The sequence below is a fragment of the Serinus canaria genome, chromosome 6, assembly GCF_022539315.1.
Source record: "Serinus canaria isolate serCan28SL12 chromosome 6, serCan2020, whole genome shotgun sequence".
Classification (NCBI taxonomy): domain Eukaryota; kingdom Metazoa; phylum Chordata; class Aves; order Passeriformes; family Fringillidae; genus Serinus; species Serinus canaria.
In genome coordinates this window covers 32785345-32811633 of record NC_066320.1, presented here as the reverse complement: position 1 = coordinate 32811633, position 26289 = coordinate 32785345, and the positions used below count along the sequence as shown (strand labels likewise).

At 44.4% G+C, this 26289-nt stretch overlaps 1 protein-coding gene across 2 annotated transcripts in view; it reads right to left on the bottom strand.

The window, feature by feature from the left end:
* Nucleotides 1-26289, bottom strand: part of DOCK1 (dedicator of cytokinesis 1) — a 271299-nt gene that overhangs the window by 59201 nt on the left and 185809 nt on the right. For both annotated transcript variants that reach the window (XM_050976529.1, XM_050976530.1), the window contains exons 30-35: nt 20069-20147; nt 19508-19608; nt 16636-16694; nt 9901-10049; nt 3269-3354; nt 2925-3081 (exon numbers count right to left, since the gene is read on the bottom strand). In XM_050976529.1, the coding sequence (XP_050832486.1) occupies nt 2925-3081; nt 3269-3354; nt 9901-10049; nt 16636-16694; nt 19508-19608; nt 20069-20147 (631 nt within the window). The remainder of the gene's footprint in view (nt 1-2924; nt 3082-3268; nt 3355-9900; nt 10050-16635; nt 16695-19507; nt 19609-20068; nt 20148-26289) is intronic.

The following is a 26289-nucleotide window of genomic DNA, read 5'->3' as shown; positions in this document are numbered from 1 at the left end:
TAAATCCCTCCAGGCATGGGGACTCCACCTGGGAAACTGTGCCAGGCCTGCACAAACTTTTCCAGGAGGAAATTGTTCCCAAAATCCACCCTGAGCCTGCCCTGGCCCAGCCTGGGGCCGTTCCCTCTGCTCCTGTCCCTGTTCCCTGGAGCACAGCCCGACCCCCCCGGCTGTCCCCTCCTGGCAGGAGCTGGGCAGAGCCACAAGGGCCCCCTGAGCCTCCTCTGCTCCAGGCTCAGCCCCTGCCCAGCTCCCTCAGCCCCTCCTGGGGCTCCAGCCCCTTTCCCAGCAGCACTGGAATAAATGCAGATCAAACCCTCCCAGTTAAAGCTCCATCAGTGCAGATAAATTTAATCCCAGGAAAAGCTCAGGATCAATGAAGTCCCAATTAGGAACTCTGCGAGACCTCACGTGGGAATTGTGCCGAGTTTCAGCCCTGGGTTGGATTTTTGCAAAGGCATGAATTTCACTTCAGGTACCTGGAGAATGATGAAAAGGCTGAGTGGGCCCTGGAGGGAAAACGGGAGTGGAAAATCAAGCTCAGGTTTGAAATCCCGGCGACCGAAAGCGACGGAAAATTCCGCCCTGCGCCGCTTCCCAGGATTCCAGCAGCTCCAGAGGCCCGAGCCTGGAGTGTCACAGTGACTGCACCTGACAGCAGCAAATCACCCACAAAATCTGTCCTCTGCAAACGCCTCCACATCCAGCTGCCCAAAGGCAGCAGCAGGAGATGCTGCTGGGAGACACCTGGAGAGAACAAACCCCCAAGGGCTCCTCTCCCCACGGGGATGGCGACAGCTCCTGGGAGGCTCTGAGCGCTCTGATGAAGGGAAGGAGAAACAACTTCACCTTCCCAAGGGAATTTTCTCAGTTTGACACAGTGTGTGGTGACTGTGATGTGTTGTTTCCCATCCTGCTTGGAGACCTGGCAGGATTTTCCAGCAGGGTTCTGCTCAGGAGGACGCCGTGACCTTTCTGCAGGCAGCCCGACAGCACTTGCTGCATCACCAGCCTGTGACAACTCTCCAAGTCCCTCCTCTTTGCCCATTTCCCAAACATTCTGATGCTTTCTGATGTGCAGAGAGGAAAAACAAACTAAAAATAAATGCCCAATTTCGGATTTGATGCCTCCATCTCCTCTCCTGCTCCAGTGGGCACCGTTTTGTTCATGGCTGATGAGATGGGGCGGTGTTAATGCTGCACTGCACCAGGCCAGGACTGCATTAAGTGCAAAATAAAAAAGCTAAAAACTACATTATATGCAAAAAAAAAACCAAACCAAAACAAAAAAAAAACAAACAACAAACTGCAAACTATTTACTCTGCTCTTTCCTGAACAAAATCCATCAGCCAGATCACATCAATGATAAACACTGGCTGTGCCTCATGTATTTAAGCAAAATCAAAGCTTGGATGATGATATGGGGAGGAAAGGTTGGAATTCTCAGAGGCAAACAGTGGAAAAATCATATTTAGTTCATGTTATTTTGGGGTCTCTGAAAGCTATTTTTCATGGGTGCTGATTTTTGGGTTGCAAAATCTCATTTTCTAAATCTCCACCAAAGACCATGATGTGTGTGAGTACAACTGGAACAATTATTGCTTCCAACTCCAGCCCAAATGGACCAAGATTCGTCTATGGGGTGGACACTCCAAAATTTCAGGATCCAAGAGGAGGAAATTTCCCATCAATGAGGAAAACAAGCCAAGCTTTTCCTGCTGTGAATCAAACAGTACCTCCAATTCCTCCAAATAATTTGAATAAAGGGGCTGAGCAGAGAGCAGAATATAAATGGCATTGCAAATCCATGGGAATTTTGGGAGTAAATGGCAGAGAACTCCAACATTCTGTATGTCAAGTGGTTTTCAGCACAGAGCTGTTTATACACCAACTGTAAATGTCAATGAACAGGCCCTGTAACATTTCTGCTTAAATCTTTCTGTAGAAACAATTAAAGAAGGGATAATCCACATTTTCCCAGATTCACCTTCATCAAAATAGAAAAAAATAGGAAAAATCCTAAAGCATTCCAAATTTCCCCAAGAATCCCAACAGACACTCTGCTTGACACAAGCCCTTTGTGAAAGATGCAGGATTCTGAGGGTGATGGGGGTTTGGGTGATTTTGTGGTGATTTTCTAGTGGTTTTATGGTGGTTTTGTGGTGAGTTTATGATCATTTTGTGGTGGTTTTTGGTGGTTTTGTGGTAGTTTTGTGGAGGGTTTTTGGGTGATTTTGTGATAGTTATGTGGTGATTTTTGGTGATTTTGTGGTGATTTTTTTGGGTGATTTTGTGATGATTTTGTGGTGATTCGTGGTGCTTTATTGTGATTCATGGTGGTTTCTGGTGGTTTGTGGTGATTTGTGGTTTTGTGGTGATTTGTGGTTTTGTGGTGATTTGTGGTGATTTGTGGTGATTTGTGGTGATTTGTGGTTTTGTGGTGGTTTATGGTGGTGATTTTGTGGTGATTTGTGGTGATTTTGTGGTGGTTTATGGTGGTGATTTTGTGGTGATTTGTGGTGATTTTGTGGTGGTTTTGTGGTGGTTTATGGTGGTTTTGTGGTGATTTGTGGTGTTTTGTGGTGATTTGTGGTGTTTTTGTGGTGGTTTGTGGTTGTTTTGTAGTGGTTTGTGGTGGTTTTGTGGTGGTTTGTGGTGGTTTTGTGGTGGTTTTGTGGTGGTTTGTGGTGATTTTGTGGTGATTTGTGGTGGTTTTGTGGTGGTTTATTGTGGTGATTTTGTGGTGATTTGTGGTGGTTTTGTGGTGGTTTTGTGGTGGTTTTTGGTGGTGGTTTTGTGGTGATTTGTGGTGGTTTTGTGGTGGTTTATGGTGGTGATTTTGTGGTGATTTGTGGTGGTTTTGTGGTGATTTGTGGTGATTTGTGGTGTTTTTGTGGTGGTTTGTGGTGGTTTTGCTGCTCACCAGCACGTTGACGGTGCAGCTCATGCGGTTCTCCTTGTTCTCGTCGTGCATGATGGTCCTGTAGTCCAGCAGCCTCTCCATCAGCCTCACCACCAGCTTCACAAAGGTCTCCCCACTCTTGGCCAGGTATTTGTGCTTCCTGCAGTGCTCCAAGAGACTAAAAAACCAATTAAGTTCGCCTTGTTAATCACACACAGAGAAAAACCTTGACTCAGGTGCAGTTTTAAATATTGCGCATCGTTAACAGATTTTAATTATTTCTGGGCTACAAAGTTCATTGTAGTCTAATTGCTCTCTCTCCTGACTTCCCCGTGACATAAATTTTGCTGCTGATCAACACTTACATTTTGTCAAATAACACTTTGTACTGCTCATCTCCACGGCCTCCCTCCACTTCATGATCCAGTTTGGTGATGATCTCGTTTTCGAACTGGAATTAAACAAAGCAAGCGTAAATAATCAGCTGGCAAATATTTCACTTTATTACTGTAGCCTCAATGCCTCACAGATTGGTTGGGTGCCTCGGTGAGATGTTTAGCCCCTGGTTTAAAGGCTGATTGACTTTTAGAGTTTGCAGTCTCTGGTTTTTTTAGACTCTCCACGATGATCTCCTGCCCTACAAGGACTTCTTTGGTTAAAGGAATCATTGGTCGTGCTGTTAAATGAAGTGTAAATATTTGCATTATGGAAAACTAAAGGAGGAGATTAATGACAGGAATTGAGGGCAGGGAGAAAGGAGACAGAATGTCCCCAGCAGCAGAACTGAACACAAAAATGCTGGAAGCTCTCAGAGAGGAAAGGCAACACCTGAGGCTGGAGAACCCTGCTGGGTGCACCCCCAGCATCCCTGACAGCCCTTTTTAGCACACAGACACTGACTGCAGGACACAGCCTGACCAAGCTGTTGATAAACCCTGCAGAAAGGAAGGGAATAATTTCAAACAACTCCAGAATCATTTCATTTGGGCAATATTAAAAAGATGCAAACCTAAGTGGCCAAGAAAATATGTTTTAAATACCAACTGGTGATTCCCTGGATTTTTTATGATTACAGAGGGTTTTAGCTCTTGCTTCTAGGAATGGATGTGAACTGTTAGTGGAGGAAGGCTCACCCCAGGCCTGCTGCTCTGCCATGAATCAGTGAAGTCACCTAATTCCTAATTCTTCATTAAGTAAGCACAGACAGCCACAGGATTAAAGACAGAGATTTCAGCAGGAGAGACTGGGCAAGCTGGGAGCCCTTGGCAGGGGAATGGGAGCCCAGTGCTCCCAGTGGGAGTTGGGTGACAGAACACTTGTCACAGGTTTTTTCCTTGTCACTTGCTTAAGCCACCCCCAAGGATGCTGAGGAAAAGCAAAGGGCCCCTGCACAAGAACAATGAGTACCAACATTTTGTAAATGTCAAGAGATGTACTTTGCATCTGCAGGTGATATTAACAGCACATAATGTACCCGTGGAGAAAGAATGCATTGTCTGAATCATTAAAATATTCTGGGCTGGAAGGGACCCACAGGGATCATCCAGTGCAGCTCCTGGCCCTGCACTGACACCCCAAAACCCCACTGAGGGCATTGTCCAAAGGCTCCTGGAGCTCTGGCAGCCTCGGGGCTGTGCCCATCCCCTGGGCAGTGCCAGCACCCTCTGGGGATGAACCTTTCCCTGAGATCCAACCAAACCCTCCCCTGACACAGCTCCAGCTGCTCCCTCAGGTCCTGCCCCAGGTCACAGTGAATACAATAAATCCATTATTAAAATAATGACAGAAGATGAGAAAAGGCAGGATAATGCACCAACCCCCTCCCAGAGCCAAACACGCTCCCACAGTACCAGAGTTGAGTGAAACACTGAAACAACACAATGATGAAACAGAGAAGTCACAAGAGTCCTGTTCCCTAATGAGCCCAGAATAAAACTGACTTTCTAACCCAATGTGAAAAATGACACTTGCTGCCAGCCCCAGCCCTGCAGGTGATGTATGTTTTAGGAAGAGATTACTCAGATGGAGAATAGCAATTGCATTTGTCATGCAGGATCTCCAGGATCTTCCCACTATCAGTTTTACCTAAACCTCTGTAAATCCATGCTTTGTTGGGCCATTTCCCATAACAGCCTCTTTGAACAGAGCCAGACTTGTGGCATTTTGGGGGTTTTAAGGATCATTAACAAGATCTTTGCTCTTCAGTCATTCCTGGTATTTCTCATGGACTCGCTGTGATGCTGATCATCTGAGCCAAATGAATAAATGTTATTTCAGTTACAATTCCTTCTGTGGTCTTTCCATGGAGGAAGGTTTTAGCAATACCAGCTGAGGTTTATGGAGCTTTGGAAGTTTATCACTTCCCATGACAGGAGCAGGAATGTGACCCTGGAGCTGCACAAGCCAATGTCTCTGGGACACTGCACCTGGCATCTGTTGATAAACCCCATTTTTCCTTTTCTCTCTCTTTTTTTTCCCCTAATGCACTGAGTTTTTATAAATGCATTACATTTAATTTAATGCATAAATAAGCCAGCAATTATTGTGATGGGATTTAGTCTCAAATGCAGAAGTGCCAGATCTCCAATGTTTCCATTAGAGCCAGTGCCACTTGCTGAGGCTCTTTCTGGAGGCTCAGGGGGCCACACTCACATCCTCCTGTTGACACTGAAAGCCTGAGGGGTGATACCAGGAAGATTACAGGACATTTTTATCCACTTTTCCTCGCAGCTGATCAAGATCTCAGCCTCTCTTTAGGATGAGAGTTTGAAGTTGAGCAAAGAGCACCTCCAGTGCTTCCTCTGTCTGTGACAATCTCCCACCTGGAGCAAATAAATCAGGGTGAGCCATCTGATGTCAACTCAGCTGATCACTTCTGGGCTTGGGTTTACCTCAAGGAAGGCTGAATTTGTAGCACTGGCTGACAAGTTAATTTTGCTGGAGATGAGGAGGACTTCCAGCCCTCCAAGCTGCTATAAATTCATTTTGATGTGGGCTAATAATAATTTGCCATATAAAATTCAAGTGACAGATCACACCAGCAGAAATTAGTTCTAATGCAGAAATGGCACCCAAGTACAGCAAAACTTTGCTCCGAGGTTTCTGTGAAAGTTGGTGGTTATTCCCAAAGGTTTCACCTGTTTTCTTTCCTATTTTTCCACAGCATTCCAGCTGGGAACCAGATCTTGAGCCATTCAAAATGATGAGATCACCTTGGAGGCCACTGCATTACCCTTCTCCCTTGCTCCCCAGCTGGAGTCAGAGAGGATTATTGATGTTTTCCAAAAGGCCAGAAACCAAAAATACTTACACATTTACACTTCAACTATAGGTAATTAAAAAATATTCCTATTGAAACCAATCCTCTGTGAGGGATTAGTTATTTGGATTTCAATGTTCAGTGGGATCCTGTGAAGGAACTGGAAGAGTCATTTACTTGTGTCCTGTCTGCAAATGCACAGCACAGGGAAAGGGAGGTTAACCCAGGGCTCAGGGGGCAAAAAAACTTAATAAGGATTATAGGTTCTGAAAGCCAAGAGAGATTCTGATGAACTGAGGGTAACTTCTGCCTAGGGGGAATTAAATCCAGCTGAAATTCACCAATAACCAACACGTGAAACTCACAATGCTGGTGTGACTGTTTGGGGGTACTGAGATTTATTGTTAAATGTCAGAAATAGGCTCAACTCCAAACAAGCAGAATGTGGCATCAGCAGTGACACAGGTCCAGAAAAGGTGAGTTAAAATTTATGCCAAGAGTGCTGGTAGGAAATGAGGAATGAAGCCATAGCTGGGAGCAGCAGGCATCAACACCAGGAGCTCTCCACGCTCCAGATTCCACATTCCAGCTGAGGGGCTGTTCCACCTGAACTCTCCCCTCCTGTTGGCACCACGGGATCCAGCCCACTCACCTGGGCAGGCTCTGAACAATCAAACCAATTCTCTTTCATCACTCTGAGGCTCTGACAAATTCCCTTTGATCTGGAGGCTCTGCTCCTGAAACCGGCCAAGGGAGAAGCCAAGGGGAGGAGGAGGAGGTGGTTCCTTCCACAGGGAAGCTTCAGTCCCACACTGTTTTTAGGATGGGATTCCTGCTTTGAGGTACTGGCTACTTTGAAGTCTTAGAAAGGCTTCAAAGCACCTTCAGAGGGAGAGGACAAAATGGGCACCTCCAGCTTTTAATTCAGTCAGCCTTAACACAGTTCTGTAAAAACAAGGGGTATTTATCTTGTTCTGTCTCTAAATACACTGGGAGAAGAAATAAAAACCAACTCTGCTGTCTGCTCCAGGTTTTAGCAGGCAAACCCAAATCCTCCTGAAATGAAAACCACCACAGGGAAAGCTGCCTGTTTATCACACAAACCATCACAGCATCGGAGGCCTGCAAAAAACTGCAGCTCCTCCCCCACAAATCATGAGGTTGCTACATCTGCTGGAGAAGTGGAGCCAACCTAAACCCTTGTTGATGTGACTAATAAGGTTAGATAATTGGATTTCTGGCAGATTAGTTTAGCAGCAGCCAGCCATGCCATTTGGAAGTTCTCTCTGGAAGCAGTGCTGGACAAGGATAATTGGTACTTGCATCTAAAGGATATAAAGCAGCACATTACATCGACCCATTAAGCATCAAAGCTTGCCTAGGTACTGGTAATATTAAAAAAATATATATATATTTATCTATTTCTATCACTTCAACACAAAAGAGACAAAAAAAATGAGTGAGGAATCTACAGACCAGGCATCCCTACTTCAGTTCCTGAGGAAACCACAGATCAGGATCTCATGGAAGGTTTTTCCAGGTATACAAAGGGCAAGAAAGTGACTGGAAAAAAACAATTTACCAAGGTGAACATGAAAAAAGTGTCCCCCTAGAATGGAGCCTAAATGTGTCCTGGATTGCAGCAGCAAGTGCATGGCCAGAGCAGCAACAGGACTACTGCACTTGTTGGACCATGGCTGGAATTCCATGTCTGGCTCTGATCCACCAGCTGAGAGAGACCCTGGCAAGCTGGAGATGGTCTAAAGGAGGGCAGAGTGCTGCAGAACCTGCAGTGGTTGAAGGAATTGGGTTTGCTCAGCCCAGAGAAAATCCAGCTCAAACATTCCAACACCTGAAAGGTGCTGAGAGAGGAGATGGAAGCAGAAACAGGCACAAGCTGACCCAAGGGAATTCCATCAGGAAATAAAAGCAGCAAGTCTGAATCACAGAATCCTGGGATGGCTGGGGTTGGAAGGGATTTGTATCATCCCAAAGCCCCTGCCACAGGCAAGGACACCTTCCAAAGGCCAGGAATAAACACTGGAATAGCTCACCCAGAGAAATGCTCAAACAACCCTCCCTGGAGATACTCCAAATGGAGCTTCAGGAGGTCCCAGGCAACCCAACCTAATGCCCAGATTAATTCCAGAGGTCCCATCCAGCCCAGACTTTCCTCCAACCCTCTGCTTTTGCCAAGCCTGTGATCTTCATTCCCCAAAGGCCAACCTGAGATACTCAGCAAACTCAGAAGAGCATGATCAATGGAGAGATTGATTATTCCTTGTAGGATGTGGCTGGTTCCTCCAAACACATGGAAAAGGGATTTTTTTTTTTCCTCTGCACCTGTCCTGTCAATGTTACATCCATAAAGAAGCTACACTGCCACAGGAAATACTTTGTCAAGTACAACCCCAGACATCTCTGACTTAAGGATAAGACATTTTTCTTGAAAGGCAAAAAAACCTCCCTAAGTGAAATATTTAAGACATTCATTTATTAAAATCAGCCAACTATTCCACACAAAGCTGGTTTCCTTCTGTCAGGAAAATTGAGGGCCATAAATTTAGCTATAAAGTCACCCTCGGATTTTTCATGATCTATATAATTGTACAAATAAAAAATGACAAGCAACAAAAGAGAGCATCTGACAGGAAACTGTTTAAATGGCATCCCAGTGAGCATTTCAATCTTTACAGTAGCACTGGAGTCAAACATGAGAAAAAATGATTATGCAGTAATTGGATGAAGCCAAAACACAGTTCACAACCTCTCCACACACCATCCAGCACAAAACAAATCAAAGCAATAAAGCTGATGCCATTTCCCTCACTTTAGTCTCTCCATGCAGATTTTCATTTACTCTGCCTACAGATTTATTAAGAGCTGCTTCTCCATAGCAGCTCACAAGGAAAGTATGGAAAAGGATAAAGGGTTTTCATCCAAGAAAGAAAACTGCCAATAGAGAGGGAAAAAAGCAAACAACACACATCAAGCTTTATTGCAAAATTCACAAGGTCATACCCTGAACTGACAGGAAATCTCACAGTGGGGAGCTCCACTGGCTTAGTCCAAACCCTACCTGGCCTAACTAGTCTTAAACTCAATCCATAGGCAAAGTTTCAAGGGAATCAATGTCAGATGAATGATATCAGGAAACTTTCTCTCTCTTCACTTGTCTTTCAAAAGTTGAAGCTATCAGGAAAAGATGGTGTGTGTGTATTCAAGGGCTCCCCTCAGCAGGTTCAAATCAAATAGAATAAAAATGCTCCATTATTATTTGAGATTTTGCAGTGCCTGTAGAGCAAGAAGAATCACTGACAGTGTTGGATTGCTTTTTTCCTCTTCAAAATCCATAAAATGGTAAGGAAAATCAGAATTATAAGAGAGAAGAGATGATAAATCCTTACAGGTTATACTTTTGCCACATTATCAGGCTTTCTTTATGTCCAATTTATCTCAGGAACAAACTCCTTGTGTGAGTCACAGTGACAATTTAAGACATCTGTCTTTGCTCCTGTGCCATAACCAAAGGTTTCATTTACTACATGCAAATTTCTCCTTCAATAACCACTTCAAACCAACAGATGAAAACTGCACAGCCCCTGAGGAGTTGTAGGAAATAAGCAAATCCATAATTATATTATCCCTTAGAAAAATGAGAAATAACAAAACTCCTTATGTTTTGTCAAAGAAGAGCCAAATGTTCCTGACTTTAAATGTCTGCAGCTCTGTGCTTACCCTCTGGAAGCTCCTGGTGGAGTGGAACTCACACTGCATCATGTCAAAGAAGATGGGGATGGTGGCTTTCCTCAGCTCCGTTTCTGGGATCAGTGTCATTTCCAGGATTGGCCCCACCATTTCTGGGATGAACTTGATTTTATGCTGACCTTTAGGAGAAAAGATGCATTTCAGAGTGAACAACCCCTGGCTTTGGTAAAAGATGTAAAAGCTGTATTAATATGCTTATGGAGCATGTCAAAGCATGTTTTAATACCTGGCTCTACTGAAACACTTTTTTATTATTCTTATTTATTTGATGATGCTGACCACATTATTATTATTATTATTATTATTATTATTATTATTATTATTATTATTATTATTATTATTATTATTATTATTATTATTATTATTATTACCACCACAAGAGAGGAGGTATTGTCTAAATCCAAATCAAGAGGAGCAGTTGAATCAGTCATCGAGCTGAGACTCGCCACATTTCCCACGACATATTTTCACACCCAGATTTCCAGGTTTTATTTTAAAACACAATGTGTGGCTGGCAGGGAGGGAGGCTAAAAGGCACATCACTTGTATTAACTTATTTAGACTCCTGTGTGAACAAAATGTTCTCGGTGTCAGTCTATCAAAGTGTCACCACGAGTGCAGCCTAACAGAGCCTCGAGACATGAAAGCACAGCTCAGCCAGCCCACAATATGTCTCCTTTCCTCGGAGCTGAGCTGCCTGCAAAACCTGACTGCAGATTTGGCTTCCCAAGAGGAAGCTGCTCCTCCCCCCATCCCTGCTCTGCTCCACACAGGGAAGGGAAATTAAAGCCTAGCAGGAGCGTGGTGCCTAATAAATACTGGAAAAAAGAGCAGGTTACTGTTTATATTATTGGCTCAATGGATGCAGAGTGTGTGTGCTGCAAATTATCTGCTGAATAAGTCCATGGAAAAATCATCAGGATGGCTGGAGTTGGGAGTGACATTTAAGTTCATCCAGTTCCACCCCTGCCATGCAAGGACACCTTCCACTATTCCAGGTGACTCCAGCCTGGCCTTGGACACTCCCAGTGGTCCAGGGGCAGCCAGAGCTGCTCTGGGCACCCTGTGCTGCTGTCCCATCACCTCACTGGACCATGGTCCTGGAGCAGCACAGCCCTGAGAGCTCCAGGCAGAAGTTTAAGAAACACAAACACAAAGCCATTTCTCCATCAGCAACAGGCCGGGATCCACTGGGAGCTCAGGACACAACTGGAGATGTTCCTCACAAATGCCCTCTTAGGGATGTTCACACCCAGGTTCACACACTGTTCCTGTGCCCAGTATGGTGCTTCAGACCAGGTTCTTTGGAGTCCAGTCCTCAGTTCCCTCCAGCTCCCAAACTCTTGCTTCCCACTGCAGTTACCAGTGGTCCAGGACACAAACAGATTTCAACTCATTTTTATTCCACTGCACTACACCACTGTGACAGTAACCAGTGAAGTCTTTAATTGGTAGTTTCACTTTGACCAGAACTAACATAAATCTCAACAAATGTAATCAAGAAAGATCCTTTACCACCAAAACACGCTTCTTTTTTTAGCAGATATAATTGAACTCCCTTGATTTGGCAAACTCCTGAATCCTATCAGCATTAGCAATCAGATCAGGGCAAATTAATACCCAAGGAAAATGGTGACTTTGGGTGCTGCTGCAGTGCTGGGACTGCTCAGGAATATCAAGTGAGAGGCCTAAAGCTTCCCTCAGTCTCCTACAAGGATGATTCCATTGCATCTCTCAGGTGACAGATTTCCTGTGCTATGCCTGAGGAGTGTCAGAGTCGAGACTGCAGAAAACAAATAACGGTGACAAAAGTTGTTCATCACTGTGACTTCTCCCTGTGCCACAGAGGGCTCTTCCATTGCCTCAAGCACAGGAATTCCCTCAGAAGAGGAACATCTTTTGAACCTGAGATGTGAACAATCCACACAAGACTAGAATCTTCAATGAGATGAGGATCTGTTTGCAGCTCTGGGGGAAGCCCCTGGGCAGGAGCCCTGGGTGACATCTGTCCCAGTACATCGGTAGTGACACAGATGGGTTTGCTGTGACAGGTGATCCTATGACATACTGGGCCTCTAAAGAAAGCACTGGGAGCAAAGCAGGAAGGGAAACAATCCTCCCCTGGCCCCCCAGGGCATCCTTGGCCCTGTCTGGTAAACAACCCAGCAAGGAATTCACCTTTTTCCTCCCTGAGGGAATGTGGGAACTCCCACGCAGAGACTCCAAATGTGACAAGTCTGGGAGGAAATCGAGGAGTCTCTTCTGAAAACCAACTTGTGAAGCTGCTTTAGGAGCCACATGCAAAAAAAGCCCCCTTGGAACCTGCAAAACCTTCCCCTTGCAGCACCTTGTGCCTGGCCATGGGACGTGCTCACACAGCAGGAAGGGACCTTGCCACAAACCAAACCCAAGGTGCTCTCCTTGCTGGACAAAGTGTAATTCCCATTTCCCAGATTCCTCACAAACCAAACCCAAGGTGCTCTCCTTGCTGGGCAAAGTGAAATTCTAATTTCCCAGCTTCCTCACAAACCAAACCTAAGGTGCTCTCCTTGCTGGACAAAGTGTAATTCTCATTTCCCAGCTTCCTCACAAAGCAAACCTAAGGTGCTCTCCTTGCTGGACAAAGTGTAATTCTCATTTCCCAGATTCCTCACAAACCAAACCTAAGGTGCTCTCCTTGCTGGACAAAGTGAAATTCTCATTTCCCAGCTTCCTCACAAACCAAACCTAAGGTGCTCTCCTTGCTGGACAAAGTGAAATTCTCATTTCCCAGCTTCTTCCCATTTCAGTCTGGGCCACAAAGCCCTGTGAGTAATTTGCCAGCAGCCTCCCCTGTGCCCTGGGCAGGCTGGGAACACGCCTGACTAATCCAGAGAGGGTTATGTGCAATGACTTCTATTTATGTAACTCCCAAAGTTCAGGGCTATTTTTAACCCTGGCCTTCCCTCCAACGACAGCGAGGGCCCTGTCAAGACACCTTTGGTGACGTCAAGCCCTGGCAGGGATGGTGGCACTCACAGGAGGGCACCAGCAACCATTCCCCTTCACCTTGAGGAGCTCCTCTTCTCCCTCGCCCCCCAGCTGGCTCAGACGTCACCAACACCTCCGAGCTGCCTTTCCCTGGCCACCCTTCCCTCCAGGATGTCACCTGAAATGTCACTGCAATTCCTCTGCCAGGCAGCTGCGGGTGCCACCAACCACTGCAGCCTGTGCACAGGTTCTGTTTGCTAAACTGCATCACAAAACCCTCTCCAGTGTGTGGCTTTTGAGTTCCTGCATCTCCAAGACAGGCCACGGCCTGTTTGATGCTTTTTTGATGCTTTAATGTCTCAGCAAGGTTTAAAAAGCCCCAGTTTCAACAAAACACTGACTCAAAGTAACACATTTTAAAGTTCAGGTTGTGGTATGGAAGGAAAAAAAGCCTCTAAAGTGCTCTTCTGCACTATAAATGTTCTTTTATTTTTTTTCCTGCTCATAAAAATAGGAAGGTGTGATTATTGAGGCCTCCCCTGCATCAGAAACAGGCAGCCAAGTGAAAACTTTAAGAATTCTTATTTTACTATTGAATTTCAGAAAAAAAATTATACTTTTAAATGTGCATTATGGCTGGAGGACTGCCTTGCTCCCAGCTGGGGAATTTTAACTCAGCAGGCATCATGTGTTAATCATGGTATTTAGAAACAAAACCCGATGAGACAAAACATTCATTTTTGAGGCTTTTCTATACCCCTTAATCCATAAATCACAAGTCAGGGTGGTTTGGTTTCATCCCATCTCATGCACAATGGCACAGACATAAAAAACCTGTGCTCAAGAATTCCAGCCCTTCCCTTCTGCTTTGGTTTCTGAACATACACATGAATAATTTGATTAATGCAGTGCAACTTCCAAGATAAAAGTGTCAGGCACTCCCCAATCGATTCCCATGCAGGGAGAAGCTGGAATTCCTTCTTAATTGATGCTGTGACACAGATGAGATTGGTGAGGGGCCACAAGTGAAACACAATCCATGAGTTTAACATGGACTCTCTGTGTGACAAGAGGAAAACCAAGGTGCAGCTCAGGAGAAGCACAAAGGCTGCCTTAGACTGGGGTCCTGCCTCACATTTACCTTTCCTCCCAGCTTTTTTTGGGAAGAGCAGCAATTTCCCCACTCCCTCCACATGTGGGATTTTGGCATTAATGTTCCCATTAATGGATCTTGGAGAATAACAAATATTAGAGCTTGAGGAGATCACAGAGGGATCTTACCTGGATAATCTCCATTTATAAAAAATCCATTAAAAATAAAAGGCTTTCATGACAGCACAGAAAGAAATATTGAAGAAAACACTACCCCTTGAGCCAATCAATTCCCAAAACTGCAGGGGAAATTATTATCCTTGTTAATGGTGAGAAACTGAACCCTGGAGCAACTAAATAACCTGGAAAGAGCAGCCAGTGACAGCAGCAGTAGTGAAAGGCACAAGGCACTGCACAAAGCCCAGCCTGGATAAAATAACCTCAGCTAACAGCAGCTGGATGGAAAAGTCTGTGTCAAACTTTCTGCCTTCAGCCCAGTAAATTCTGGGAAAAGTTTAAGAATCCATAAGAATCCAAGGAGGCCAGAAATATTAGAGGGGAGAAAAGGAGCAGCTGAGAGAGCTGGGCAGGGGCTGGAGAATCCCTGAGGAGCTGGCAGGGGCTCAGCCTGGAGCAGAGGAGGCTCAGGGGGCCCTTGTGGCTCTGCCCAGCTCCTGCCAGGAGGGGACAGCCGGGGGGGTCGGGCTGTGCTCCAGGGACAGGGACAGGAGCAGAGGGAACGGCCCCAGGCTGGGCCAGGGCAGGCTCAGGGTGGATATTGAGAAAATTCCTCCTGGAAAGGTTTGTGCAGGCCTGGCACAGTGCCCAGGGCAGTTTGGAGTGCCCATCCCTGGAAGGATTTACCATCCATGTGGATGTGGCACTTGGGGACACGGAGCAGTGGTGACCTTGGCAGTGCTGGGCTGGACTCGACCTTTTCCCAGAATTCCCAGAATCAGTGGGTTGGAAGAGACCTCCAAGACCATCGAGTCCAACCCAGCTCCAACACCCCAACTGAACCCTGGCATCCAGTGCCACATCCAGGCTTTGTTAAACACACCCAGGGATGGGGACTCCACCACCTCCCCGGGCAGAACATCGCAGAACTTTATCACCTTTCTGTGAAAAACTTTTCCCTGATATCCAACCTGTATTTCCTGTGTGCTCTGGTTGTGTCAGTGCTGCTGCAGACAGAGCCCAGCCCCAGCTGAGCACAGGCACCTTTCAGGAGCTGTGAGAGTGATGGGGGCACCCCTGAGTCTCCTTTTCTCCAGGCTGAGCACCCCCTGCTCCCCCAGGGCTTCCTCTCAGGGTTTGTGTTCCCAGCCCCTCTCCAGCCTCGCTGTCCCCTCTGGATGTGCTCAGTGTCCCAAGGTCCTTCCCAGGCTGAGGGCCAGAGCTGGGCACAGCACTCAGGGTGTGCCCTCAGACCTTCCCAGTGACCAGCCTTTCCAACCTTACCAGTTCCATGGCTCCATGACTGTGGGGCTGGAAGAGGGATGGATTTGGCTAATTACTCACCCAGAGGCTGCCAGCAGCCCACGCTGGGTGATGCAGCAGCAGGCACGACACTGATTTTATTACCTGCCTGTCAAGTCACATCTCAGCCGTGCACTAAGCTCTAATCTGCTCTCCAGACACTTAATTCACCGAAGATGCTTCTAATAAAAGTGAACTCAGCTGCTCTCTGAAGCCTTTTCTCATCATTCCAGCAGATAGGATGCAAATTCTGTGATATCAAATACTTATGAACCCTTGGCACTCTCTTCTCTTAGAAATGCTGGGGTTTTTCAACTCCCAGCAACAACAGCTCAGCCAGAGATAGAAGGGAAGTGGCAAACGCTTTATTTCTGATCATTTAAGGAAGTTTTGATAAAACTCAGAAGAGCTGAAGTGTCTGTGCTGTTAAGCTCAGGAAAATGAAATCTGACAGACGAGTACACTCAGGTCGCAGTAAATACTGAGTTTCTCATGAAATTCAATCCCTGTACAGGCAAATTATACCCAGGGAGCAGCCCAGGCTGGAGAGAGGCAGAACTGCCTCACCTACACACGAGCTCCAGGGAGCTCCAACTTTCCAGGCTTTCCTGAGACACTGAGGCTGGAAAGCAGAGTTTAAGCAGAATTCCAGGCTGAGGTATTGAGAACCCTTGGACATGTGCATTTTGCTACAGTTCCAGGTACTGCATCCTCAAGTGAGTAAATAGAAATATGTGTGTATATAGATATTTTTAAGGGAAAAAAATCCCCATTGAATAGGTAGCACCGTAGCAATGGCTTTGTGTTCAAAAGAGGCTGAAACCCACAAAAAACACAGGCAAATAAATATTAACAAGAGTGATGTGCCTACCCAGATGGTGAATTAAATGTGCAGAGGTGGCTTGATTTCTTAAATCACCTGATTTCTAAAAGCTCTCTGCAGGCATACTTTTGTTTCAAGAGAAAGCAAATTCATTTCAGAGAATCAGGGGATGGTTAGGGTTGGAAGGGACACCAAAGACCATCTCATTCCATGGGCAGGGACACCTTCCCTAGAGCAGGTTGCTCCAATTCCCATCCAACCAGGCACTGAATTTTTCCAGGAATATCCCTCTAAATGGTTTTGGGGGAGCACAGAAGGGAACACATGCTCAGGATACTTACCCAGGTTGTACCACATGTCCCTGATCTCAAACCCAATCTGCCTCCTCATGTCCCCGTACCTTGGAAAGGAAATGAAAACCAGCATTAAAACAAAACCAATCCAAGACCATCAAGCAGATAAATCTCATTTCCAAATCACATTCTCAGCCTTCAAAAAGGGAAGAAACTCCAGAACAGGTTCTCAAATGGGACCCACACTACTGAGGTGACCTGGCTACCCCCACCAGCTCAGCAATCCTTCTGTCAACATCAAAATTTGGGGAAAAAAGGTTTCCAGCCTCAGCAATTCCAACATTCCATGGTCCCAGGCAGAGGTGGGAGCCCACCCACCCTAAAGCTGGTGCACCAACACCTCCCATGTCCCACCAGGGTCATTTCCACTCCTCTCCCTCTCCACAGGAAAGCTTTAACGAGTGGAAATCATCCCAATGCCTTCATGAAGGATGGGATCAGAACCCTGACGAGCTCCAAGGATGCATTTGTTGCATGGAATATCTGCAAGTTAAAGATCATTACTTCAATAACAAGATGAGCCAAACTGTAATATCTGGCAACTTGTAGGATTTCTGGGGGATAACAGTGAGACACCCAGTCATTAACACGGATTAAAGGGAATCCTCGGCATCATTAAGAATCTGCTATTATCTAATGCTTAAATGCAATGTTTAGCAAAACCTACAAATTACAATAATTAAATTTTAATTATTAAATATTTGACGTTTTAATTGAAATATGTACTTAAAAAGATGGGTGAGTGTGATATTGAATTAACTGATTAATTACATCCCTTTTGACACAGAAGTGCCTTCACACAGCAATGCAAGTGCCTCCAGACCATGCATTTATTGAATCTCGAATTTTTGTCTTGATTCCTGTCTCCAAAACCTGATTAAACTGAAAATAACAATCTGCAAATTCATTATAAACAAAGATTTACAATTTTGCAAACTTTATTAAGCAACCACTTCAAACGACTTAATTTATTTACTTATATTAGCAGTGAGAAATGCCTGTTGATTCCTTGAATTCCTTCAGTGAGATAAACTGCTCTGTTTATTATAAAAATCACTCCAAGAAAATTTGTGCCTGTGGTTCCCATCCTGACAAAGAGGAATTATCAGCCCACAAATGCATCTGACAGCAATTTCCAGCTCAGCTTTTGGCTCTTTGTTCAGGTCAGGAGTGTGAGCTGGACTAAAATGCCCTCACAGGTGCTCATTAACACTGGGCAGAGAGAGCAAAGGGATTCTAAATTTAATTAAATAAAATTTACCTGCAACACCATCTCAATATCCTAAATCAAATATACCTGCCTTTACAATACCAGCTCAAATAAAATACACCTGGCTCTGCAACACCAGCTCAGTTTCCTTAAAAAACCTTTTATCTATAATGTTATTTATGGTATTTATAGCACAAACCCCAAACCCTGAGCTCTGCTTGACACCACTTTTCCACTGAACTTGTAAATATTCCTGTTTCATCAAGGAAGCCCCACGAGTCCCAGGAAGAGCAGATCCTAAAGTGCTTTAAAATTCTCTTTTAAGGCTCAGGTAGAGCAGAGCTTCCAAAGGAAACACCTCAAAACTCAGAAGGAGTGGTGGAGTTTGCAGGGAAAACTTGGCTCCCATAAAAAGGGATGGGATGTGGAGCCCTTCCTGAATTTTCTGGTCAAAACCCAAAAGCCACATGAGCAAAAAGCCTTTAAACCAAACCACTGCAGCAGTGCTGAACTGTCCCCACTCCCCCTGGGATTTCTCTTATCATAATAATAGATAGAAAGGCCTGGATTGGGAAGCTGAAGGGATAGAAAATGCATTTTCTATCTCTATACAGATACATTTTATTTAATGTACACACCAGAAGCCTGAGCTGTGCTTGCTCAGGGAATCACAGCCTGGAAATTCCCCATTTTTGTGACCTCACTGGCTGTGGGAACACCTGGCTTTTCCAGCTGCTCTTCCCAAACACAAAAAGAATCCACACACTCTGTCTGGAACCACAACACTGGCTCTTCTCAGAGCTTGGTGGTTAGTTAAGCAGTGATAAGGTCACTACTGTGGAACACCAATAAAAGGCAGGAGAAATATCAACAGGAGAAGGGGAAAACAGCCTCAAGTTGTGCCAGGGGAGGTAAAATGGAGAGCTGGGAAAACTTCCTCACTCAGAGGGTGGTCAGGCATTGGAATTGGTAGTGGAGGTGGAGTTTCCCACCCCTGGAGGGACTAAGGATGTTGCACTGGGGGACCTGGAGCACTGGTGGCCTTGGACTCCATGACCTTAGAGGTTTTCCACCCTTAATCATTCTCTTTAAACAGAATCTTTGTGTTCCACTCTCATTTCCAGGCTTTCCCCCCTTCTGACAGCTTTCCTTTGCTGGGGGACTCTGCCTGGCAGTGGGGTGGCTGGAGGCAGGGAATGATCCCTCAGAAGCTGGAAATGGCTGCACCCACCCCACCCCATCCCTCAGGGATGGAAAAGGATCCCCCAGTGGAAAAGGCTGGAGCACCAAAATTCCCTCTCAACAAAGGCAGGGATGAACAAGACAGAGCAGACATAAAATGAGATTAGAAGAAGCACAAAGCTGAAGTGCTTTCAAAATGCAGTTTTATAACATGTGAACATGAGAATCTTGACTTTCTGAGCATCCTGCAGCAGCAAACACTGAACTCATCCCTAATGAATGGTGAAATTCACATCTCCATGCCAGGGCAGAAACACACACAACACTTGATTCATGTTTTTCAACCCAACCTTTCATTATCCCCTGATTGCATCTCAATTTGAATAGAATTAGCAAAGAAATTAAACTGAAATTATGGCATTAGACCTCGAGTTCTTGGCCATGATTTAGATGACGAGCAGGACTTACTTGTTAAGGATTTTTGTTCTTTTAGCACTTGAAAAATTCTCCAGTTGTAAAGATTCTTGTGTGAGAAAAGCAACAGCCAGGTGGAAATAGTTGTTCCAGAGCTGAAAGCCCCCAAAATGACAAGAAGAAATTCCATTAATTCTCTGAAATGTTTCTCTACACACCTACAAAACAACTTAAAAGTCTCTAAATTATGCACATAAATATTTAAAGGAGAAAAGAGCAGACACCACAGAGATGGTGTTTCTTGATAAATTCTTAATACAGCTCCTCGTTGCCTTTATGTTTCCAACAAATATTTCCCAGCTCCAAATGCCAATTCTTTGTGTTTTGATGATTCAGGCAGAACCCCAAGCCAAACCCTGCTGTGATTCTGTGATTCTGTGACAAGACCCACAAGTCAGGAGTGGATCACAACACCTGCTGAGCCTGGAATGATTTACTGGGCTAACTGGGGCTCACAGCCATGAATAAACCAGGAATGACCCCCAAAACCACACAGAGCAGAAACTGATCACATTAATATCATTTATTCCATTCAAACTGGGAGGTTTTTCTTACCTGTAACTCAAAGTTGGCTTGATCAAGGAATTTTTTGTTTAGCATATCTGCATACTGATTAATTGCTCGCAGGAAGACTCTGAAAGATCAAGAGAAAATTACATAATTACACACTTCTGGGGTACCTTTGTATATTTGGCATCCCAATTAGACACAAAATCTGAGTCTGTCTGGAAAGTGAAATTCGAGGCTGATACTTGAAAAGCAGAGTGATCTCACCACTGGTAAGTGTACAGAATTCTATGCAGATGTTCTCCAAATTAATCAAGGAAATTAGCATATGCAGAAACAGAGGGAGTGTTTGGGATAAAATCACTTGTCTTTAAAATATCTTTTCACAATCAAGAGATCATTAAAAATGCAGTTTATTAGCACTATAGAGACATAAAGTTTTAAAGTTACAGCGTTGTGTCTAAGCCAGACGTGCAACTGGTTGTATTTTAACTTTAAGGTCAAGAAAAACATGAAGCAAAAAAAATTCCACTTATGGCACCACAGAAATGCTGGGGAGGGACAGTCTGTAGAACATTGTTCACTGCTCTATTTCCAAAATGCTAATTCAGTACCCACTGTAGCTTATAGAGTTTGTAAAACACTTCTAGAGTTTCTCAAACATCTCTTAAATTGCAAAAGGAGTTGGCCTGACAAGCTTGAAAGAGAAAACCAAATGGCACAGGAGAAGTAGGGCACTACATATTCATGGTGCTGAAAAAGAAACTGATTATTCCTTGGTAGCCTGATCTCCATTTTCAAAACAAACATGAGATTCCCCCTGCAAACTCCAAATTTATGCTGTGCAGCTGCCAGCTAATGCCCAGACAAACGAGCTGCTCCTTGGAGAGGGCTGGGGGAGAGATTTGTGTCTCCTCAGAGTCCCCAAAAATGCTGAAAAACCCTCCTGACATGTTCTGGATTTGTTTTTTCCCCACCCCCAAAACCAATACTGAAAAAGAAAGTTCACTACTGCAAATAAAAATATTATTTTCCTTCAGGCTGGTCAATTAAAAATAAAAAAAGGCAGAATTATTTCAAACAAACAAGCTAGATAGGGTTTAGACTGAATTACAGATACGTAGCCATTTCTCCTGAAAAAAAATTAGGATTTAGCTGAAGTTTGGTATCCAAGAGAAAAGAAGCCTCCAGATAATCCAACATGATGGAAACAGACATTATTTATAAATATTTAAATATTTATATATGGGCAATATGTTGCCAAGTGATTATTTATGAACATATTGATGTATTTATATAAAGATATCAATATGTACACACATTCATAAATATTTCAATATGTACATAAATTTATCAGGATGCTAAGAGAGTTTATTTATTTATATATTGAAATAAATTAATAAAGGGGAAAATTTGATGCCACTGGGATGCATCTGTAGTGTAAGGTCAGATCACCCCCACAGGAGAATTATGGAGGAGAAAGAAAGGATCTAAATGGGAAAACTAAAATTAAATTTAGAAAGAAAATGAGAAAAATAATTAAAATATGAAAGTATTTTTAAGACATAAGCAAATATACATAAAAATCAAGTATATACACATATACAGGTGTGTTTTATATTATTGTTATTTAAAACTGAGATGACAGAGACATCTCTGCACTTGCACCCAGCACAGCCAAGGAGGAATTTCAGCCCCTCAGTGTCTTTGTCAGTGTTTGGTCAAGCACTTCATTAAGAGATTTTATAAATGAGCTGAATCCAGCACACAAATGAACACCCTGCACTGCTCCAAAATATATGGATTGGAGATCTGTGATTCAATTACTGAGCTGTAGCACAAACTAAGATTGAAATCGAGCTCATCTGTGTGATCAGAGAATCACCACTTTATCCCCTCCTTAGCCCTGCTCTGCCTTGTGCTTTTGTTAGCTGGAAATACCAGGAGATCTGTAAATCCTCCCCCAAAATGAACAATTTAACGTGGTGCAGAGCCATCCCAGGCTGCTTCCTCATGGACATAAAACTGGTTCCAACTCAGGCAGGACTGAGCCTCCAGCTTAATGATGCTGCCTTCAGACATCACTGCAATGTATTCAATCTGCTCCATCTAATTAAGCTTTGGCACAATCTCATTACTCCAGATACCATTATTTTCCTTTAAATTGTAACTCTCATTTTTCCCTTATATTAATTCCAGGGAATACCAACAAAGAATAAATAATACAAATTCTGCTGTGTTTGCCACTGGAAAAGGAGCAGAGCACGGAACATGTTCAACTGGAGCTGGAATTAAACAACCCCTGGGCATCAGGGGGGCTCAGGAAGCCAGGAATTCCTCCAATTTTCCATAAAGGAACATCCCAAAGAAGAGATGGAGCGACTTAATGTTGATTTCTGAATTACTGAAATTCCAATTTATTTTTGATTTGATCAATCTTTCTGTGACTGGATAAAACACTTCCTACATAGGTCAGTGGAGAAATCCCAGTGACAGTCAACAGAACATCATCACTATTATTATTATTATTATTATTATTATTATTATTATTATTATTATTATTATTATTATTATTATTATTATTATTCTTCTTCTACTACTACTCCTACTCCCACAACTACAATCATTACTACAGTCTATCTTCATTTGCAAATCAAATGTCATGCAAACCTGACAGCACTTTGCAGGATATTTCAGCACCTCTAGTGCCAAGAGCAAACAGCAAAATGAAGATGTTTTTTATCTAATGAAGTTAATTTTTAAAATATATTTATTAACATATTGACAAGAAGAAGTAACAAGTTGTAAGATCACTACTCTGAAGAGAGAATTTCCATAGGAAAAAATCCTGCAGGATGAATTCTTGGCTGGAAGCTGGGCAATGCTTTGTTATCACCTGGGAAGCTGCTGCAGCTCATGAATATAAAAATGGTTCAGGTTTATGCCCAAATAAAAAATGAAAGAGGAAGCTGAAATATTTTATCATTCCAGGTGTTAGTTAAATCTTCCTCCTCCTCCTCCTCCTCCAAAGCAGGTCCTGACAATTTTCAGTAACTTCACTGTCAAAAGTTGGAGAAGAAGAGGCAAGAAGAGGCTCTTCAGAATGAGTGGAATTAACCCAAAAGCAACAGTTCTGTACTGGAGAAGAAAGGAACTGGCTGCTGGAACACCCTCAAGGATAAAAGGTGGACTTGGACATCACTGGGCCAAGGGATAAATAATCCAAACTCTCAGCTGGAGAGCGTCCCTTGCAGTGCCAGCCCTTATCTCACTGTAATTAATAACCAAGATTGGCTCCCAGTTGCGTGTGCATAAAAAGAAGTGCTCTTCTTGAAATTCAGTTTCAATGAACAAAAGAATTTATTATCCATGTCAGGAAGAGGCACAGAAGTTAAACTTTGAAAAAGGGAGAAGTTCAGAGCCTGGAACTCAACACAATGGACTCTGCTGCCATGTAAGACAACAAAACCTAACCGGAATGTACTGGGAAAGATTTGTGAGACAAAAGACTTTATCAACCCAATTAAAAGCAGGAAATTAACATTTTCTATGATGTGATTGGAATAGGAGGAATATGATTACAGAAGGAAGTCACTTCAGGATATGTGGAAGAAAGAAGGGCATAAAAATCTACCAAAGAACAAAATCAACAGCCTGGACAGAGGAGGTTTTTGTGTGAGCTCTGGGGAAGGGGGGTGGGGATGGCTCCAAGGGCATCCAGAGATTTCTGCTGTAGTTTGATCCTCTAAGGCAGGGACTGCCCTCTTATTCTGTGTTTAGAGACCTTCCACAGAGCAGAATCAGAATCATTTTGGTTGGAAGGGACCTTAAATCCCATCCATCCACACCCTACCCATGGCAGGGACACCTCCCACTGCCCCAGGCTGCTCCAGCCTGGCCTTGGGCACTGCCAGGGATCCAGGGGCAGCCCCAGCTGCTCTGGGCACCCTGTGCCAGGGCCTGCCCACCCTGCCAGGGAACAATTCCTTCCCAATATCCCATCTAAATCCACCCACTTTCAGCTAAAAGCCATTTCCCCTTTTTTCTCCCTTGTCCCCAGTCTCTCTCCATCTCTCTTGGAGGTCCTGAGAGAGGTTTTAAGGTGTCCCCAAAACCTCTTCTCTGTCACCAGGATTTTTTGGCATTTGCTCCCTGTTTATGCATTTCCTGACCACATCTCCATGATCCAGCAGGAACAGAGAATTGCCCACCACCTTTTGAACATGACATGAAAGTATGGCTGGGAGCTCAGGTGAGAGAAGCCAGGGAAAAGGAGATGGAGAAACCATGGCAAAGGTCAGTTTGGAAACACAGGCCATAAAAAGCAAAAATTCTCAAAAAACCAAACGAAACCCAGGTGACCAAACCTCAGTGACCTGCTTGGGTCCATTCACCTCGCCCTGCCTCAGGCAGCTCTCATTTCTCCAGTGATTTCTCCCCTTTGTGGCTCTCACTCCAGAGTTCATCCACACAGGAGTGTGCTGCTGGTTCATGAATTGGCTTCAGTTTCAACCCCTGACTCCTGGGAATATTTCCTGTTATTGATTATTATTCACTTCACTGAGCCCAGAGGTGCTTAATTGGTTTGTGGATGCTGAGATTGCTTCACCAAACAGAGCAAAAATTAATGGTTGGGTTCTGTAGTTTTCCAAAAGGTCTTTTTTTCCCTCCAAACAACCTCAGTGCCTCCAGGAGGTGGGAACATACATCAAACCCTGACTTCCAGTGGCAACTGCAAATGAAGGAGGGACAGAGGGATTTGATTTATAAATGGAACAGGAGTCACTGTGCCAAACAACTCTTTTTTTTTTAGCCCTTTCTCAGGTTCAGTCACTTTTTATTCTGCCCTTCTCCCTCCTAATTAGTCAAGTGCCCTGATTTGTTCATATTTAAAAACATTTGGTGCCCTGTTTTCTCCCACTCAGTTCTGACATTGTTGGAAAGGATTTGCAGGAGCTTCAGGAGCAGAGGAAAGCTGGGTGCAGGATGTAACACCCATCCAGCTGCCTCTGCAGAAACACTGCTCTGGAGGAATAATCCAAAGAGAAATATTTAAAAAGTGGAAATATTTTTACAGCCTGTGCCATTTGGCACGTTATTTAGTTAGCTCCAGTACCCAAGGACTTAGATTTGTACTGTGTTTATGCAAAATATTTCTGACAGGAAAATTTCTGACAGAAAAAGAAACAATACAAACTAGGAATGTCCTCCCCACTGTTTTTCCTTAAGCAAACATCAAAAAAAAAAAAAGAAAGAAAGAAAAAGAATGAGGAAATGACTTCCTTAATGGCAGAATGATTATCTAAACAAGAATACACAGAAAAAGCTTAAAATAATTTTGGTTTAGGTGATAATTTGATAAAAGAGAGGGAATTTGCAGTGAGGTTCTAAAAGGCACTATTATGATGTCATTTTAGTTAATTTAGATGGAAGGATAATGAATGCTCTATTGCAGCTAATCAGCCTTCCTGCACATCATCATGTGCAGGAGCTTCTGCTTCATGAGCTCTGCTTCTCTGGGAGACAAATTCCCTGTGCTAATGGGAGCCAGAGTCCTCTTCTCTTGGGAGGGAAACAACAGCCCAGACCTGGAAACCCCAGAGAGAACCCAAACCCCACAAAGGTTTAGGAAGGCACCAACAGCCCAGCAAAGCCTTCTCTGAACACCCTCACCTCCAACCCCTCCATCCCTCTTGCAAAGCACTGTTTTAAACAGCTTTTTTCTTATTTATGAATTAAAAAAAGAAATTTTCCTTGGTATTCAACCTAAATCTCTGCTGGTGCAATCTGGGGCCGTTCCCTCTGCTCCTGTCCCTGTTCCCTGGAGCACAGCCCGACCCCCCCGGCTGTCCCCTCCTGGCAGGAGCTGGGCAGAGCCACAAGGGCCCCCTGAGCCTCCTCTGCTCCAGGATGAGCCCTTTTCCAGCTCCTCAGGGATTCTCCAGCCCCTTCTCAGCTCCTCAGGGATTCTCCAGCCCCTTCCCAGCTCCTCAGGGATTCTCCAGCCCCTTCCCAGCTCCTCAGGGATTCTCCAGCTCCTCAGGGATTCTCCAGCCCCTGCCCAGCTCCCTCAGGGATTCTCCAGCCCCTTCCCAGCTCCTCAGGGATTCTTCAGCCCCTTCCCAGCTCCTCAGGGATTCTCCAGCCCCTGCCCAGCTCCCTCAGGGATTCTCCAGCCCCTTCCCACCTCCCTCAGGGATTCTCCAGCCCCTTCCCACCTCCCTCAGGGATTCTCCAGCCCCTGCCCAGCTCCTCAGGGATTCTCCAGC